Raw genomic sequence first — 15873 nt, 5'->3', positions numbered from 1 at the left:
TGTGGTAAGTGCTCCGGAAAAGAGAGCAGTTCTTTTTATATAATATTTGTCTAGTAATACAAGTGAGCAAAGGTGTCCCGGAAGGTGGCCAAGTCTTAAGGAATAAGCGGGAGTGGTTTTGAGATGACAGGGTGGTGGAGGAGGAGTCCCAGCAGAGAGACACAGCAGAGAGACACAGAAGGAGTCCCGGCGGGCACAACATCCTAGGGGCAGGGAAGAGCGTGACCCCTTGGGGACCCTCCCAGTCCCTGTGCCTGTCCTAGCTGCGGTACTGCCCGGCCTCCCAGGTCCAGTTGCTGGCCAGCCTGGCGGCTTCCCTCCTGCTGGGGACCCCAGGGACTGGCCTTGAGCCGCTCAGCGCGTCTGCCCGCTGTATTAATTGCTAATCTCCCTCATTTTCTTCCTCTCTATCTGCCGGGACTGTCTCATTCCAAGCCCCTGTGCTAATCAGAAAGAAGGGCAAACCCGCTATCTGCATTCTTTCCCACCGAACCAGGCAGCTCTAGGAGGCTAAAGCCCCGGCCTGCTGGGAAGCCCGGAAGGCCCAGGCTGGGTTCCCACGAGGGTGAGGAGGAGATGCGGGACACAGAGGAGAGCCAGCCCCTGCCCACGGATCTAGAGGCTGTGGCTCATGTGCTCATACAAAGAACCCACAGAAATCACAGACTCTGAGCAAGAAGTTTCCTTACTAGCAACTGGTCCATCTTTTTCATTGCACAGATGGGGAACCTGAGGCCCAGAGGGGCGGCATCTACCAAGGTCACACAGTGAGTGAGAAGCAGAGCCAGCAGAGAGCTCAGATCTCCTGAAGTTCCAATTGGAAATTGGCTAAGCCAGACCTCCAGTCCCAGAAAGGAAATGGCCCTCTGCTTGAGGATGGAGATCGCTCATTCAGTTTCTCACTGGGGCAGGGAGAAGCAGAGAGGGGAAAACTGTCACTTAGTAAGCTCTTACTATATGCCCCGCATGGTACTAGGTGTTTCCTATGAACAAGGTCTCGTTATTGCTCATAATCTTGCAAGGTGAGTAGTATCGGCCTCATCTTACAGCTGAGGAAACTGAGGCTCAGAGAGCTCGTGTAACTTGCCTGTGGTCGCACAGCAAGTAAGTAGAGAAGCTGGTATCTGAACCCCAGGCTGTATGATCATTCCACTTGCTCATGATGCATCTGCACTAGACACTGGTTTAGTACTTGCCCTATGATTTGCTGCTGTCCTGCCCGCACCAGCCTCCTACCCCTTCCCTAAATATTGTCTCCCCTGAAATATACTTGGTTAGAGAGAGACAGCCATGTCCATTTCTTTTTTGAGCCTCCCTATAGGCTGCGTTTATAACAGGAGCTAGGGAAATGAACTTGAAGGGAATTGTAGGTAATGACATTCAAGTACAAACTGAATGATCAGCTGCCTCAAAAACCTTTTGGGAACAGAGCATGGCTGCATGTGATCAGGTTGCAGAGGCCCGGGGGCTCACCACCGGTGGCTGGAGGCCTACTACGTGCCGGCCACTGGGTTCTGTGCCGTGCCAAAATGAATCATCAGCCACTGGGTACTGCTGCCTCGCCTGTGGTCCCACTGAAGAGTGTGGTCCCTGCCATCCAGGCTCCCCTTCCCCACTTGCTCACGCCAGGCCTTATTCTGCCTGTGGGAAGCTCGCACCCATAGCTTCTCGAGGTGCGAAGTCCAAATTGCTGCACATGTTTGGGTGGTGGGCAAAAAAGAGGCCCAGAGCAGCCCTGACTGAGGGCAGCCCTCGACTCACATCTCTTGTCCAGACTCAGAGATATGGACTTAAGATGCTATCTTTCCAGAATCCCACCTGGTCCTCTAAGGAAGGAGAAAGGGCCAGGGTGACCCTCCTACTTCTCCCTCGACGATAAAAACACTCTGAAGTCACGCAGAAGCAATAAACCCGGCCCCCCAGTTCCTGGCAGTTACTGCACATAGATACAACCTGCCTCCCTCAATCGCAGTCTGGAAAGTTCCTGATCCCAGGCTCGCCTCCCCCGCTCCTATCCCCTCCACCCAGGAAAAAGGAGTGAGAAAGGCAGAGAAATAAACAGGGGTCTGTTTTCACAGGAGATGAGGCTCTGTCCGGGCCTCTCCCTGTGGGCTGGAACTGAGCCTCTGATTGACGTGAGCAGGTGGTTTTGTTTGGCGAGGAGCTGCCAGGAGGGAAATAACTCAGCTTTTCCCACTGAGGTGGGTTAACTGTGGACAAAGGCAAAGCTGGATGTGAAAGCAGGATCTTGGCAGGGTCTGTCCCTCTAGGGGCTGGCAGGGCTCGAGGATGAGCAGGGCCCCATGGCCGGTTCTCTGAGCCTTGTGGCTCATCCCTGTCCCAGGACTGGCCTGGCAGGAGTTAAGGGGAATGGGCCCTTGGGGTGTGGGGTCACCTGATGAGCTGAGTGGACACGACCCACCGCCCCCACCTGGCACCCCCATCAGGGCTCTGATGTGGCTTGTGGCAGAGGGGTGTCTTGAAGCTGGGCTAGCACTGGGTATGGTTGGGGGGGGGAAGATGCTGCCAAATGGCATCTGGCTTCGGGGCCAAGAAACCTGGCCATAGACTGTCGCCCTTCCCACCAGCTGACCCCTGACCGCATCACCATTGGTCATGGTGAGAAATGGATACATGGGTTGGACGGGGTGACTCAGCTCTTCCCTAATCCTGGGGAAAGCCACTGAGGGTCAGAGCCATGTCCGTCCAACCTGAGCCAGTCACTCCCTCCATCCTTGCTCATCCTTTCCAGGGACCCGAGGCGGGAGAGCAGAGATAGCCTTTCCCCGTGTTTTCTGCAGAAAAGGGCGCTTTCCGCACCCAGCATCCTCTCTTCCCAGGACTGGGGTCAGGGGGACATACTGCACTGTCCTGGACTAGAAACCCACTCAGGCATTTTCCAACCAATGGAAGGGAGGGTAGGAGGGAGAGGAGGGAAGGGAAGGGGGAAAGAGATGGAAGGGAGTAAGGCAGAGTTGGAGGCCAAGGCACAGACGCGGGGAGGGTGGTGGGGGGATGGAGAATGGATTCGAATTTCTTAAGCACCTACTATGTACCAGGCACTTTACTCAAATTCTCCCTTCATCCTCATGGCACCACCTAAGAGTTAGAGATTATCACTCCCGTTCTCAGATGAGAAAAATGAAGCCCAGAGAGGTTAAGCAAGCCACTCCAAAGCCACATAGCAACTCACTAAATGGCCGGACCAGAACTCCACCCCAGAGCTGCTTGCTGGCAATGGGCCTTGCAGTTTCTCTGGCCACCCCCCTTCCTCCTACTCAGGGGACTTGCGGGAGAGACCCTCAGGGAGGGGCAAGCCTGGAAGAGATCCTGAGAAGGCACAGGGAAGGAAGCTGGAGGCAGAAGAGGCGCCCAGAAGGGAGAAGGAAGGGCTGGGCGGGGCGCAGAGGCGTGCTCACTCGGCTGGGGGCTGGGGTTAAAGCCCCGTGTTCCTACAACCCACTAAGCCGGAGAAATGAATCCTGATCCCTCCAAAACCCAACCTTGGAAAATGTGCGAGAGAAGGGTCTCCTTTCAGGGGAGCAGGAAATCCTCCACACCTCCTCCCGATGCCCTGGTAATGCCAGGATGTCCCCAATCTGCTTTGAGGAATGGAGAGATTAAGAATAATAAAAAAATTGCAATAAAATACGTGTGAAGGAGGGGGTAATTGTGGACAAACGCAGCATTCAAATTCATTTTTCAGCTCTTTTACACACCATTTCAATCTTATTTTCTGCTTGTTAATGAGATCTTGTTGCCTGGGCTAGGCAAAACCTTCCAATATCGGGACGTAATTGCACATAATTTTCTCTCCTACCAGTGATTTGCATCAGTTTTTTAAAAATTCTGGGCTATTTAACACCCCACCATCCCCCTCCCCGTCTTCCTGCCTACAAATCTCCCACTCCCTCCTCCTTCCTCGTCCCTGGTCCAGCAAGACTCATTTTAAATGCTTATTATAAACGCAGTGTCGCCAATAAAGAGAAAAAAACACAAGGAGGAAGTGAGAGGAGAAAGAAGCACGGGGAGTTTCCAGGGCCCACCGCATGAGGGGCACAGCTCGGTTCCCTGGAGCCAGCGGAAGTATCCTGCTGAGGGTCACCACAAGGCGCGGTGCATGGGTCAGGTAGAGCTCTGTCAGAGTCCCAGCTCTGCCACTCAGCTGCTCTGTGGCCTTCAGGAAGTTGCTGAACCTGTCTGAGCCCGTTTCCCCAGGCGGAGGGTTTCTGCAGAGCTTGAATGACTTCATAGAGCCAAAGCGCTTACATGGGATCTGGCACTTTGTAGGTATTCAGCTGATGGAGCATCTCCCCTGGCTGGACTGGCTCCCCTGGGGCCCTCGAAGGAGGCCAGGAGGGAGATCTGCTATGGTGAGCCATTCAGAAGATCCCTTTCATAAAGAAATTAAAATAAAGCCTTGAGCTTTATTCCTGCCAGTTTTAGGAGGAAGGGAAAACTTAGCATTTGTTGATTCGGACTCTGAACCTGACTATGCCCTGTGGGTGCAAACCTCAGCTTCACCAGATGGGGTGCAGGATGAACCTCGGGGGGTGGGGGGGCAGATACAGCAGAACAGCAAGCGCAGTGGGCTCTGGAGGCAGACCGGTCCAATCCCAGCCCTGCCACTTTCCAGAACCTACCACAGAGCCTGGCACACGGTAGGTACATAGATGGATGGATGGATGACCCTGGACAAGTCGGTTTCCTCATCTGTAATTTGGAGGTCACAAGATACGGCCAAGACTCTGAGTGAAAGTGGCTACAACATTTGGCTCCATCGGAGCCGGCCCGCCAGGAACGTCTACTCCACTTTAGCTGTCGCTGTAATTATTCCGGGCAAAAGAGGGAAAGGAGAAAAGAACATCAGGGAGCCCAAAAGGACAAAAAGCCTTGTACGCTGATCACGGCCATGTGATGAACCACACACTTAGAGTACGTTTCATTAGTTCAGCGCGGGGGAAATGGTAAATATGTAAATCCCTTTTACAGGTTCCTTCCCGTTAAGCTCCAGAGAGAAGCCAAGGACATGACGAATGTGGGGCCTTATGAGGGAGCAAAATGAGCTGTGGTGGCAAGAAAGAAACGTCCCCTTTCTGAGAAGCAGTGGCAGGGGCCCTTGGCTGAGGGTCTGGGGCTCTGGGGCCGGTCCCAGCCCTGCCGCTAACGCGACTAGGATTTGGAGCAATTTTCTCCCCCTGTCTGGGCCTCAGTTTCCAATTCCAACTCTGATAGTATCTGCATCTAAAAAGACTGGGGGAGAAGGAAGCTCAAGCCAAGGGCAGGTCCTCCCGCCCCGGGGACACACCCACAAGGACCCCAAAGAAGCCCCCAGCACAGGGCACCCTACCCTGCCCGTAGCCTTCAGCCAACGGACAGAACTGCACTCCTGATTCTTTCCTCGGGACTCTGGATGGTGAGCAGCCGTGAATGACTTTCTGAGCCTGTGTCCCCTCAAACTGGGAGCTCTCCAGGACAGCATTGGCTTCTACCGTCGCCCTAGGGCATCTAAGGACAGAGTTTTTTCCACTTCTGACTGTGAGCTCCTGAGGACGGGAGCAGAGTCCTTCCTCTCTCAGACCAGGAGCCCCTCAAGGCAGGAGCCGTGTCTCCCCCATCAGACTGGGGAATTCCCAAGGGCAGGTATCCTAAGGGACCTATACATAGGTGTCCCCTTTGTATCCCTGCCCACTCCCCCTACCGGCGTACCCTGCCATAGCAAGCATCAGATTGCTCGCTGTCATTCACGTTCACACCACAAAAGGTTCCTCTTGCCCTAAGTTGTCCTGAGTTTTTTCTAAGAGTTGTTTCCAAGGACCTCAGCCTAGGGGGTCTGCGAATCCTAGTTCCCGATGTCTTATGGGCAGTACACTGAGCCTTGAACAACACGGGCTTGAACTGCATGGGTGCACTGAATACGCTCTGCCCTGGACCCCAGCTCTCACATAAGGGAGAGTTTTGGGGTGCCAACTATGTGGCAGGTGCTGTCCTAGGTGCTGTATTTCAATAAACACAGCACAGCACTGCAAATGTATTTTCTCTTCCTTATGCCTTTCTTAGTAACATCTCTAGCTCACTTTCTTGTAAGAACACAGTATAAAAGGAATAGAACCTACAAAATAGGTATTGATGCACTTTACATTCTCAGTAAGGCTTCAGGGCAAGAGCAGGTTATTAGTAAAGTTTTGGGGGAGTCAAAACTTATACGTGGATTTTCAACGGTGTGGGGGGTGGGCATCCCTAATCCCCACGTTGTTCAAGGGTCAGCCGTGTTGGTTTTCCTTGTATCTCTTCAGAAGGACCCCAGGCACAAAGCTGGGGACGTCCGTGTGCTGAGCGCTGAGTCCCTGATCTTGTAAAGCTGGGCTTGGCAGGTGGTGGAGGGGTGGGGCTACGAGGGAACCAAGCCTCATTGGTGTCTGAACCTCTCAGAAGGCTTTTCTGCCCATGTGACTCAACTCTGCCCAGTGGCCCCTGACCTGAGGCCCTGGCCTCAGTCTTCTCATCCAAGACATGGGTTGAATGAGCTTTTCCCTCCACCGAGCTGAAGGGGGAGAGGATTTCTTCTTGCTGCCAATCTCCAAAAAAGAGGGTAAGCGTGCACATTTCTGAGGCAGGAGGGCAGTTACCATTCTAGGCTCCAGAGAGGAGGGCTGAATCCTGGCTTTGCCGCCCAAGTAGTGAGGGTATAGGAAACACTCAGAGCAGGGTCTGAGTCACAGGGGCTTGAAAGTTTAGCTGTCCTTGTCAAAGTGGTATCAGACACATAGCGTGAACTTGCTGTTAATTATTATGTACTGTCTGTCTGTCCTGTTAGACTGCTGGCTCCCTTAGGGCAGGGGGTCTCCATCCCTTACGTTAACTGATTTATCCCCAGGGCCTAGAACAGTGCCTGGACATAGCAGGCCCTCCGTAACTATTTGTTCTGTGAGAGCCAGGGTCCAGGGCAGAGCTGAATAAATGGCTTTTCCATGGGACTCTGCTGGGCAGTCTCTCCGTGGAATCTCTGAGGCTTGACAGCCCCCACTTCCCAGGCTGGGTCTGAGACAAGGACCCGGGTCTGGCCCACACCAGCCAGTGTGATGAGCAGGTGCTCAGCAGAGCCCCGATGCGTCCCCAAACAGAATCCCCTTGGGCTTTTGTAAGAGCAAGGGCCAAGGCTATCTGGGTGGCAGTGGTGGGGACCTGCAGTCCGGGGGGAGGGGAAGCCCCATCCCAGGCGGAGCCCACCCCATCCCTCTTGCCCATGCGAGCTCCAGACAACCTCCCTGCTGTTGGGGGGACAGGACCCAGGGAAGGGGATCCGTCCTGGTGGAGAACGCCATCCCCCACCCCTCCCGAGACCGCGGAGATGTGCCCAAGACATGCAGTTGGCCTGCTCAGAGGGAGGAGGGGGCGTCCCAGGACTCACAAATACCAGAAACTTTTGTACAGATCCAGAAACACCCGCTCACTGCCCCCTTCCTCCGGAAGTGATCCAAGCTGAAGCCCGGGAGTTCACACGGACAGAAGCGCACACAGCCTGCCCTCCTGCCCTCCCTGCGCGCAGCCCCCTCTCCCTGCCGGCAGCTGTTCACCTCCTGGTCCCCTCTGCCCCTGTCAGACCCTCCATCTGTCTTCACACCTTCGGTGGGAACCTCTGGGCAAGTCTCCGGAGTTGGCCCAATCCATCATGTCCTCATAGCCTCTCCGCCTGAAGTGCGGGGAGGAAGCCTCCCAAGCAAGGGTCTCTGGGAGGAGAGGTGAGGATCCAGCTCAGGCGGGAAGAAGGTTGGGCTACTGGCTGCTTACAGTAATGGCTGTTTTGTTTTGTTTTGTTTTTTCTCTCTCCTCCTTCCCCGAGGCTTGTTTCTGGGCCCACACAGTGCATGGGACATCCTCACCCTTTATCCCATTGCCGAGCCATACTCCAGAAGCCAGGGTCCCCTTACTGGCTTGTCTCTCCTCCGCCCTGTGACAAAACTGTCATGTTGGGGAGAAACCTCAGCCCACGCTGAGACAGTGGGCTACGAGGAACTACTGTTCCAGAAGGTGGGAGGCAGGTGCCCTAGACTCCTGGCTCTGGCCCGGCCGATGTGTCCCCGGCCCCCATCCGTAAAGTGAGAAGGCTGGCCCATATAATCTTAATGTCTCTCTTCAGATTTCCAAGTGATGCTCCTCTAACCTGTTTCGTACTGTGAGGCCAGGCCTGGACCACATCCTCAGGTGTAGAGACCTCGGGTCTCTGCTGCCACAGTCACCCAGCCAGCTCTGGGATCCTGTCCTGTCTGTCTCTTGACTCTCTGGAAGGTTAGCTCAGCCAGTTTGTCCTCAGTACCAAAGCCAAGGCCTTGAACCCCAAAGAGGCCAACTAGGTTCCAGCGGGTAAGCATTCTGGTCTGCAGGCTGCATCAACCCCCGCCCCATAACGTGGGCCCCAACAGGACTTGGTGCATCACCATTAAGAGCTCTGCACGGAGCTGCTCAAGTTCCCCAGAGCTCAGCTCTGCCCTGGACCTGGGCTAAGTGCTTTATGCGCGTCAGCTCATACCTTCCTCAACAACCCTATGAGATAGATGCTAGTGTCATCCCCATTCATGGGTGGGAAAAATCAAGGCAGAGAGAGGGGAAGGGATCTTACCCATAAATAGACGATGACACAAAAATGTACTCAGCTGTCAACCACACTCACTAACAGGCAAACAGGGATGAACCCAAATCACACAGAAAATGAACATTCTTGCAAAGGTCTCAGACCGGGGTTAGCAATTGTTTTTCTGTAAGGGCCAGATGGCAAATATTATTTGCCTTGTGGGCCATGTGGTCTGTTTTGAAATTTCTCAGCTCTGGTGTTGTAGCCCTGAAGCATCCATAAATACGTAAATAAATGGGCATGGCTATGTGCCAATAAAGCTTTATTGACAAAAACAGGAAGCGAGATGGATATGGCTGACCTCCCCTTTGGTCCCCTTTTTTCTTCAAGTAACAGGTTTCTCGTGCTAATTGTATCGTCCTGGTGATGGTGGGGGCGGGGGAGGGCAGTTGGCAGGAGGACTAATGTATTTTTGGCCTCTATGTTGTGCCATGCTCAGTGCTAAGGCTTTGGCCAGTTAGAACATCCTTCTTAGGAGATCAGCAACACCTGGTTTCATCACTCTTCAGTTCAATGGGGGATAAACTGAGGCTCAGAGATGCTAACTTCCCAAATCCCCTGAGCACTGGAGCTGGGATTCAACCCCCTGCCAGCCTCCACCTTTCCTCCTGAACCACAGCTGTTCAGAAAAGCTTGCGCCATGTGTGTTCCCACAGACATGAGAGAGGCCGCTCGGAAGGTGGGAGGCAGGGTGAAGCCAGCCTTGGGTTTAATTCTTTCCTCCATGGATATTTGAGAGCCTGCTGTAGCCACAGAAAGGAACCCTCAAGGTGACCAGTATCACCACGTCCTGCTCCCCAGACCCACCAGTCACCGCCATCAGCCTCAGCACTGTCTTTCTGACTTGATCTAGGGTGGCCCCATGCCTTCTAACAGCAGGGACGGGGAACGAGGGACTTTGCCAGCAACCAATCGCGTGTGAGTGAATGAGCTCCAAGACCCAGTGGGAGCAGAGTTCCCAGTCTAGAACCTCAGCCGTGTTTCTCGCTACAAATCGGATGTGGTCCTGCCTCTCACTCATAGGTCTCTCCTGGGGAAAGGCAAGAGATGGAGCACAGGATGGAATCCAGGAAGGACTCCTGGTTCTAGAACAAAGCCCGAACCATAGTCAGCACCTCACAGGAAATGGTACAAGGCTTCCCCCCACACGCTGTCTGAAGATGCCCGACTTTTATGGGCCGAACAGCCATGAGGTGGGTGGGGCCATTTCATAAGCTCTGGGGGGGGTGGCGGCTTTCGGGCCCGGAGCACATCTATAATGCGGTCTCTGTGTGCTTCTGGTGGACAGAACCCTTTCTCCATATCTGCCTGCTGGGTCACCCAGACCTGCAGCTTGAAGAGCATAAACCCAGGGCAGAGGATCCCAGAATACCGACCAGTGAAAGTGGAAGGAGCATCCCCACTGGCCACTGTAACTCTCTCAAGATACCCAAGAGCCTGTGGTTTCCTGGACACCGGTCCGGTGAGGCCACCTACCTGGGGAGACAGGCCGTTGCTGACGGGGTTCATGTGGTTGGAGGACGCCGCCGGGTTCATGAAGCTGTCCGAGTAGCTGGAGAAGCTGTGGCGGGCTCCGTAGGCAGAGCTGGTGTCGACGGCTGCGGCGGCCGCGGCCAGCCCCCCCTGGTGCATGGTGGACGGTGGGAGAGGCTGGGGCCGGTGCACGGTGCTGCCCCCATCTGTGGAGAGACCCACGAGAAGGCCTGAGCAAGTGGCCCCAGCCCAGATGGTGGACGTCCCAGCGCAGGGAAAGAAGCATCTGCTTGGAAAACAAGCCAGGACCCTCCTCCTCCCAGTCTCCATCCAGCGGAAGGAGGGACCGCTTCTCTCACTACTCGGGATGGGACAAGCTGGCTTCTGGGCAGGGCACTAGGGACTAGCCAAGTCTTGACTGACAGCTAAACGATGCTCCACATAACCTCAAAGCAATTGTGAACCAGCCATGTGGCTCAGTGTTTGGCACACAGTAGGTGCTTGATAAATGTCATCTGGACTCAAAGTCAGACCTTGCTGGGGACTCTGTTAATCTACCCAGGCCTGTCCCGATGACATTTTGTGGGCACCAACCACTTGCTGGGTGCCTTTATAAGTATTGGCTAAGGGGATGAGGCAAGAACACGATCCCCACGTCGGGGCACTCGTGCAAGGTGACAAGGCTAGTGAGTGGTGGGGCCAGGGTTTGAGCTGCCATTTCTGCTCCTGGCTGCAGGGTTGTTGTTCTGTTTGCCAGGGCTCCTCCATGCAGCCTTGCAGAGAATGGGATGGTCCTCAATTTTTCATCAAGAATCATAGGGAGGGTCTCCTGCCTCTCTCCTCGCCTTCCAAAACTCCAGCCTGCCAGCCCTTTAAGAGGGAGCCATGGGGACTTCATGAGTCAGATGTCAAGTAGTGGGATCACTAATGTGTGCTGGGTGGGGAAGAGTGTGGGAGGAGGGCAGAATGGAGGGAAGGTCCAGGGAGGGAGGGTTGCCTTGTATGTCACTTAGGCATTTTAATAATACTGCAGGAGATGCACATGACTTTACAGTTTGAGCTCTGTTCCAAAGGTGTGTAGGGAGTCTACGTTGTGCATCCTCACCTGGATGCTCTGTGGTCTGTTGGCAGAACCAAGAAGTTCAATGACAAAACCTTTTTTTTTGTCTTAATCGTCTATCCATATGCAAATAGACAAATGGTCACTTAAAAAAATAGCTCTGGGGCACCTGGGTGGCTCAGTTGGCTGAGAGTCTGACTTGGGCTCAGGTCATGATCTCAGGGTCCTGGGATCGAGCCCTGCATCAAGCCCTGCTTTGAGCCCCGCATAGGGCTCTGTGTTCATTGGGGAGTCTGCTTCTTCCCCTGACCCTCCCCCTGCTCTTGCTCTTTCTCTCTCTCATATAAATAAATAAAATCTTTTAAAAATAGCCCTTATGATTCCTTCTTGGTTAAGGAAGGGAGGAATGTGGGGGTGGGGGTGAAAGGGTGTGGTTGAGGTACCCGGATAAGCTTGCGCACTCACCTTGGGAGATGGTGGTGGTGGGGTAGGTGGAGTCCGGCAGCTGGTAGGGGGGCAGTGTGGGCATGCCGGTGGGCGGGAAGCCCCCTGGCAGAAGGTGGTTGAACGCTGCAAGCTGGTTGGCTCCTGCCTGCTTACGCCAACGGGCGCGGCGGTTACTGAACCAGACCTGGGGGTGGAGAGCGGAGAGTGGAGAGCCCTCAGCCCGGCTCCAGGTGGAGAGCGGTCACACAGCTAGAACCGGTCCCCGAGCCATCACCCTCTGTCCAGCCAGGATCCTCCTCCGTGGGAGGAGATCCGCACCTTCCGGCAGCTCGGGGCAGCGAGCAGAGCACTTCTGTGGGCGTGATCCCATCCTGCCCTCACCACCACCCAGTGAGGGGATTATCACTGTTATCCCCATTTTACAGATGAGCAAACGGAGATGCAGAGACAGTGGGTGACTTGCTCACATGACAGGGTGAGCTGGAGGCACAGACAGGTCTGGGTGACTCTGGGTGCAGTGTTCTTTCCATTACAGCTGCTCCCGCCCCGGTGGATGGACATGTGGGTGACCACCCTTGTTCTAACACACGGTCCCCCCCCAGGAAGCCCCATGTCGGGAACCTGCCTGAATGAGACCCACCTGCAGAGGCAGATGTGAGAACCAGTCCTTTGTTCGGAGCCAGAGGCTTGGCTTTGCTAAACTTTGCTTACCCAGCATGGGCCCCCTTGATCAGGAGAACCCACCTCACACACACATGCGCGTTTATTAAGCATCCATGGAAAAATAACTTAACGCATTTGAGTCTTCCTCTGATGCAAGTCTTGTGCTAGTGCTTCACGTCTGTCCTTATGGAGACCCATGAGACATGTCCTCCTATTCTCATTTCACAGAAGGGGAAACTGAGGCTCACACAGGTCAAATAATGTGCCCAAGGCCACCCAGCTAGCTGTAATGAAGCTGAGGTTCAAACTTAAATCAGTCTGACTTTCTAGAACTCACCTGTCTGGATTTGCAATGAGTTCTGGGCCCGAAAAGGAGAATGAGTGTGGGACACAGGGGCTACTTCAGGGGGGCTCCTTTTCCAGCTCTGGGCTTCGCACATGCAGTTCCCTCTAACCCAGACCCTCTTCCCGCTGCCGACTCCTCGACCAGCAGGCTCAGCTGCAATGCCTCCTCCTCTCTGATTCCCTCATCGCTGGATCTAAGGCAAGTTCAGGCAGGTCCTGCCTCCTCACCAGAGGCCTCCAGCTTCCTCGTGAGCTCCCCCGCCCCCTGCCCATGAGGTGGGATGGGTGACCGCTCCTGGCACAGGATCACTTAAGAACCCCCCCAACAAGTAGACCAAGTCTGCAGACATGGGGGAGGGCAGTCTCAGCTGGATGGAGGGAAGGGGGGTGTTTATGTGTCCCTGGTGTCTTCTTTTGTTTTCTGGATCCTTCTGGAGGAGAGAAGCTATGTTTAGCTTTCTGAGCCAGATGAACAGAATAGCTGCCCCTGACGTGTTTAGGATGTACGGAGAAAGGGGATGAGGCAGTCAGATCAGGAGTGAAAATGGGCTCTGAATCAAAATTAAGGTCCCAGCTTCTCTCCACTCCCCAGGGCACTGAGGGTCTCTCGAAGGGCGTCCTGGTGGGATGGATGCCACCCGTCGGACTGAGGGGCTTCTGAGCTGGCGAGGAGCGGGCAATGTCTCCTCTATCCCTGCTTCTGGGAGAGGGTGGGGGGCTCATGTTTGTTTCCATTCCGTGTTTCCCGAAGGGTGGGCCTCCTAGCACCCCACGCTGGAGGGACATCCCAGTGGGCAGCGACACAGACCTTAAAGAGCCCGGAACCGCTTTACTTGTCCTCCAGGCGTTCTGGGCGTGTGGAAGACAAGGTCTGGGCTTGGTGCTGATGAGGCCTTAGTCCCTTTTTAACACACAGAGGGGAGCCCCTGCATGTGCTGTTCTCCTGCTGGACCTCCATCACGTTGTTCGGTCTTCCCTGGTGTGTGTTTCCAAAGCCCTTCCTTATGTGACAGTGGTAGATGCTTTCATTTTAAAATATATTGATTTTATTTTAGAAGTGAATAACAATATGGGTAATCTGCATACGTGGCAGCAATCTCGAAGCTGGTTAGAGAATGACTTAGGTGTGGGACCCGCTGCTCCCGTGTGGCACGCTGTCGCTGTCCCTTAGCTGGGAGTCGCCCTTTCCTCGAATAAAGAATACTAAAGAAAGTTGGAAACGTTCTTCCCCATCCATCCTTCTCCGTCTTTTCCTTCTCCTTCCCTCCTTCTCATCTCAAACCTTTGCTGGGACTCTGCTCCGTGCCAAGCGAGATGCTAAGGATAAAGAGCTGAACGGGACAGTCCTAGCCTTCCTTCAAGCTGCCCTCCACCTGGGCACATGACAGACAAGGCAAAGAATGCCTGTTTCCCAGGGCGGTAAGCTCAGGGGACATACACGTGCTGGGAGGAGGTCTGAGGACAGGCTTCCACCTTTACCTCTCAGAATCTGGGAGGACTTCCCAGAGGAGATGACATGCCCTTTGCTATCAATTCTCTCACCTCTTCTTCCTCTATTGTTCTGTTTTCCCAGGGATGTCTCCATCCTAACAGGTACCTCCCTCCTCACAAAGTGTAACGGGATGATTAAGAGCAGGGACTCTGGAGCCCGACAGCCTGGGCTTGGAATCCTGCCTCTAACTCCTACTAAGATGGGCAAATTCCCTTATCCCTCTGTGTCTTTGTTTCTTTGTGCCTAATAACGGCACCCCCCTCCGGTGGTTCTGAACCTTGAATGAGTTCGCACGGGCAAAGTGCTTAGAACAACATCTGTGACTATCATCCTGCTGGAAAGCCTCTGATGGCTCAGCTGAAAGAGCAAGCTGCCCATTCACAGGTGGGGAATGGAGGCTCCAGCAGGGACAGGGGTAGCCCGAGCACCCACCCAGAATCCCTGATCGAGGCTGCATTCTTCGAGAGCAGAGGCTGAGTTTTAGTATCCATTTTTGATCCTTCCCTCAACACCTTGCACTGGGGGGCAGGATGCTGCAGGAAGCAGCTGCTTACTGAGCTGAGTAGTCCATCTGGCCCCTCTCTCAATGAAGCACAGAAGAAAGGAAAGGGACAGGCAGACTTAGGTTCAAGTCCCAGCACTGCTGCTTAGTAACTGTGTCTTCAGGAAATTTCTGCCCTTAGCTAAAGCTCAGGTTTCTCACCTGGAAAGGGAGAGACTAACCATACCTACCTCCTAGGATTACGGGGAGGATGATAAAGATAATGTACGTAGAACACAGCACATCATGCCTGGCACATAAGAAGTGCACCATAAACATCATCTACTGTTACGGAAAGATTCAGATCCGCTTACCTCCAAGGAAGATGCACAGTTGGCCCCTAGCTATTTAAAAATGAAGATTCTTCCAGAGGAAGTTATTGGTCCCCAGGCATGTGTCCCCCTTTCCCACACTTCCTGGTGGCTTGCTGCCAGCTGAGATGGGGTGTCTCCCCCAGACATCAGGGATGCCAGGTAACACCTGTAGGCTTCAAAAGCCGGGCTGGAGCAGAGCCCGAGGGAGGGAACGCACTTGAGTTACTAGAACCCCGCCTGACATGTGTTCCTGTTTCCTCGTTTCCTGGGATATCAGCTCCATGACAGCAGAGATTTCTGTCTGCTGAGTCCCCAGGGCCCAGAACAGCGTCCCGTCCTGCAGAGAGTAGGTGCTCAATAAGTGAGTGCCGGATGAATGCACCGGGAGTTTCCAGGGTGGCCAGAATTGGAACCACCAAGAACAGGTGCAGTTTAATAAGAATGTACCCCCCTTATGGCGCTACTTAACCTTGAGTGTGTGTTTTTTTTTTCACGTGTAAGCCTGGAACCCTTAGAACAAGGCGGGGTGTTGCTGTTACTGCCATCTCTGCTTTGCAAATGTGGAAACTAAGGCCGGAGGTGTACGTGCTGGAGCTGGACCTCACACCTCGGCATTTGGCTCGGAGCCCGCTCCCATCATCTCCCTGGGGCCACTGAGATGACATGTCTCAGGACTGCAAAATCCCAGAGCCACAGACTCTTAGAAACAGAGACCCGAGACCCCAACACCATAGAATTGGAGCAGTGCTCAGGAGGCTTTGAGCTCCCTACTCTACTATCCACAGCAGGAGCGCTTTCACCACGGTTTCTGATCGACTGGACTTTGTAGTTTGGCTTGAATGCTTCCAGTAATGGGGATCTCATCACCTCACAATGCAGCTCTGATTGTCAATAAGTAAGGATCCT

At 54.1% G+C, this 15873-nt stretch overlaps 1 protein-coding gene across 2 annotated transcripts in view; it reads right to left on the bottom strand.

Moving 5' to 3' along the window:
• The window catches only part of PAX7 (paired box 7), a 94013-nt gene that overhangs the window by 25716 nt on the left and 52424 nt on the right, over window positions 1-15873 (bottom strand). For both annotated transcript variants that reach the window (XM_021683504.1, XM_021683505.1), the window contains exons 6-7: window positions 11631-11796; window positions 10109-10311 (exon numbers count right to left, since the gene is read on the bottom strand). In XM_021683504.1, coding sequence (XP_021539179.1) covers window positions 10109-10311; window positions 11631-11796 — 369 coding nt within the window. The remainder of the gene's footprint in view (window positions 1-10108; window positions 10312-11630; window positions 11797-15873) is intronic.

The sequence above is a fragment of the Neomonachus schauinslandi genome, chromosome 4 (genome assembly GCF_002201575.2).
Source record: "Neomonachus schauinslandi chromosome 4, ASM220157v2, whole genome shotgun sequence".
Classification (NCBI taxonomy): domain Eukaryota; kingdom Metazoa; phylum Chordata; class Mammalia; order Carnivora; family Phocidae; genus Neomonachus; species Neomonachus schauinslandi.
Note: the sequence above shows the minus strand (reverse complement) of the source record. Positions and strands in the feature narration are given on the sequence as shown.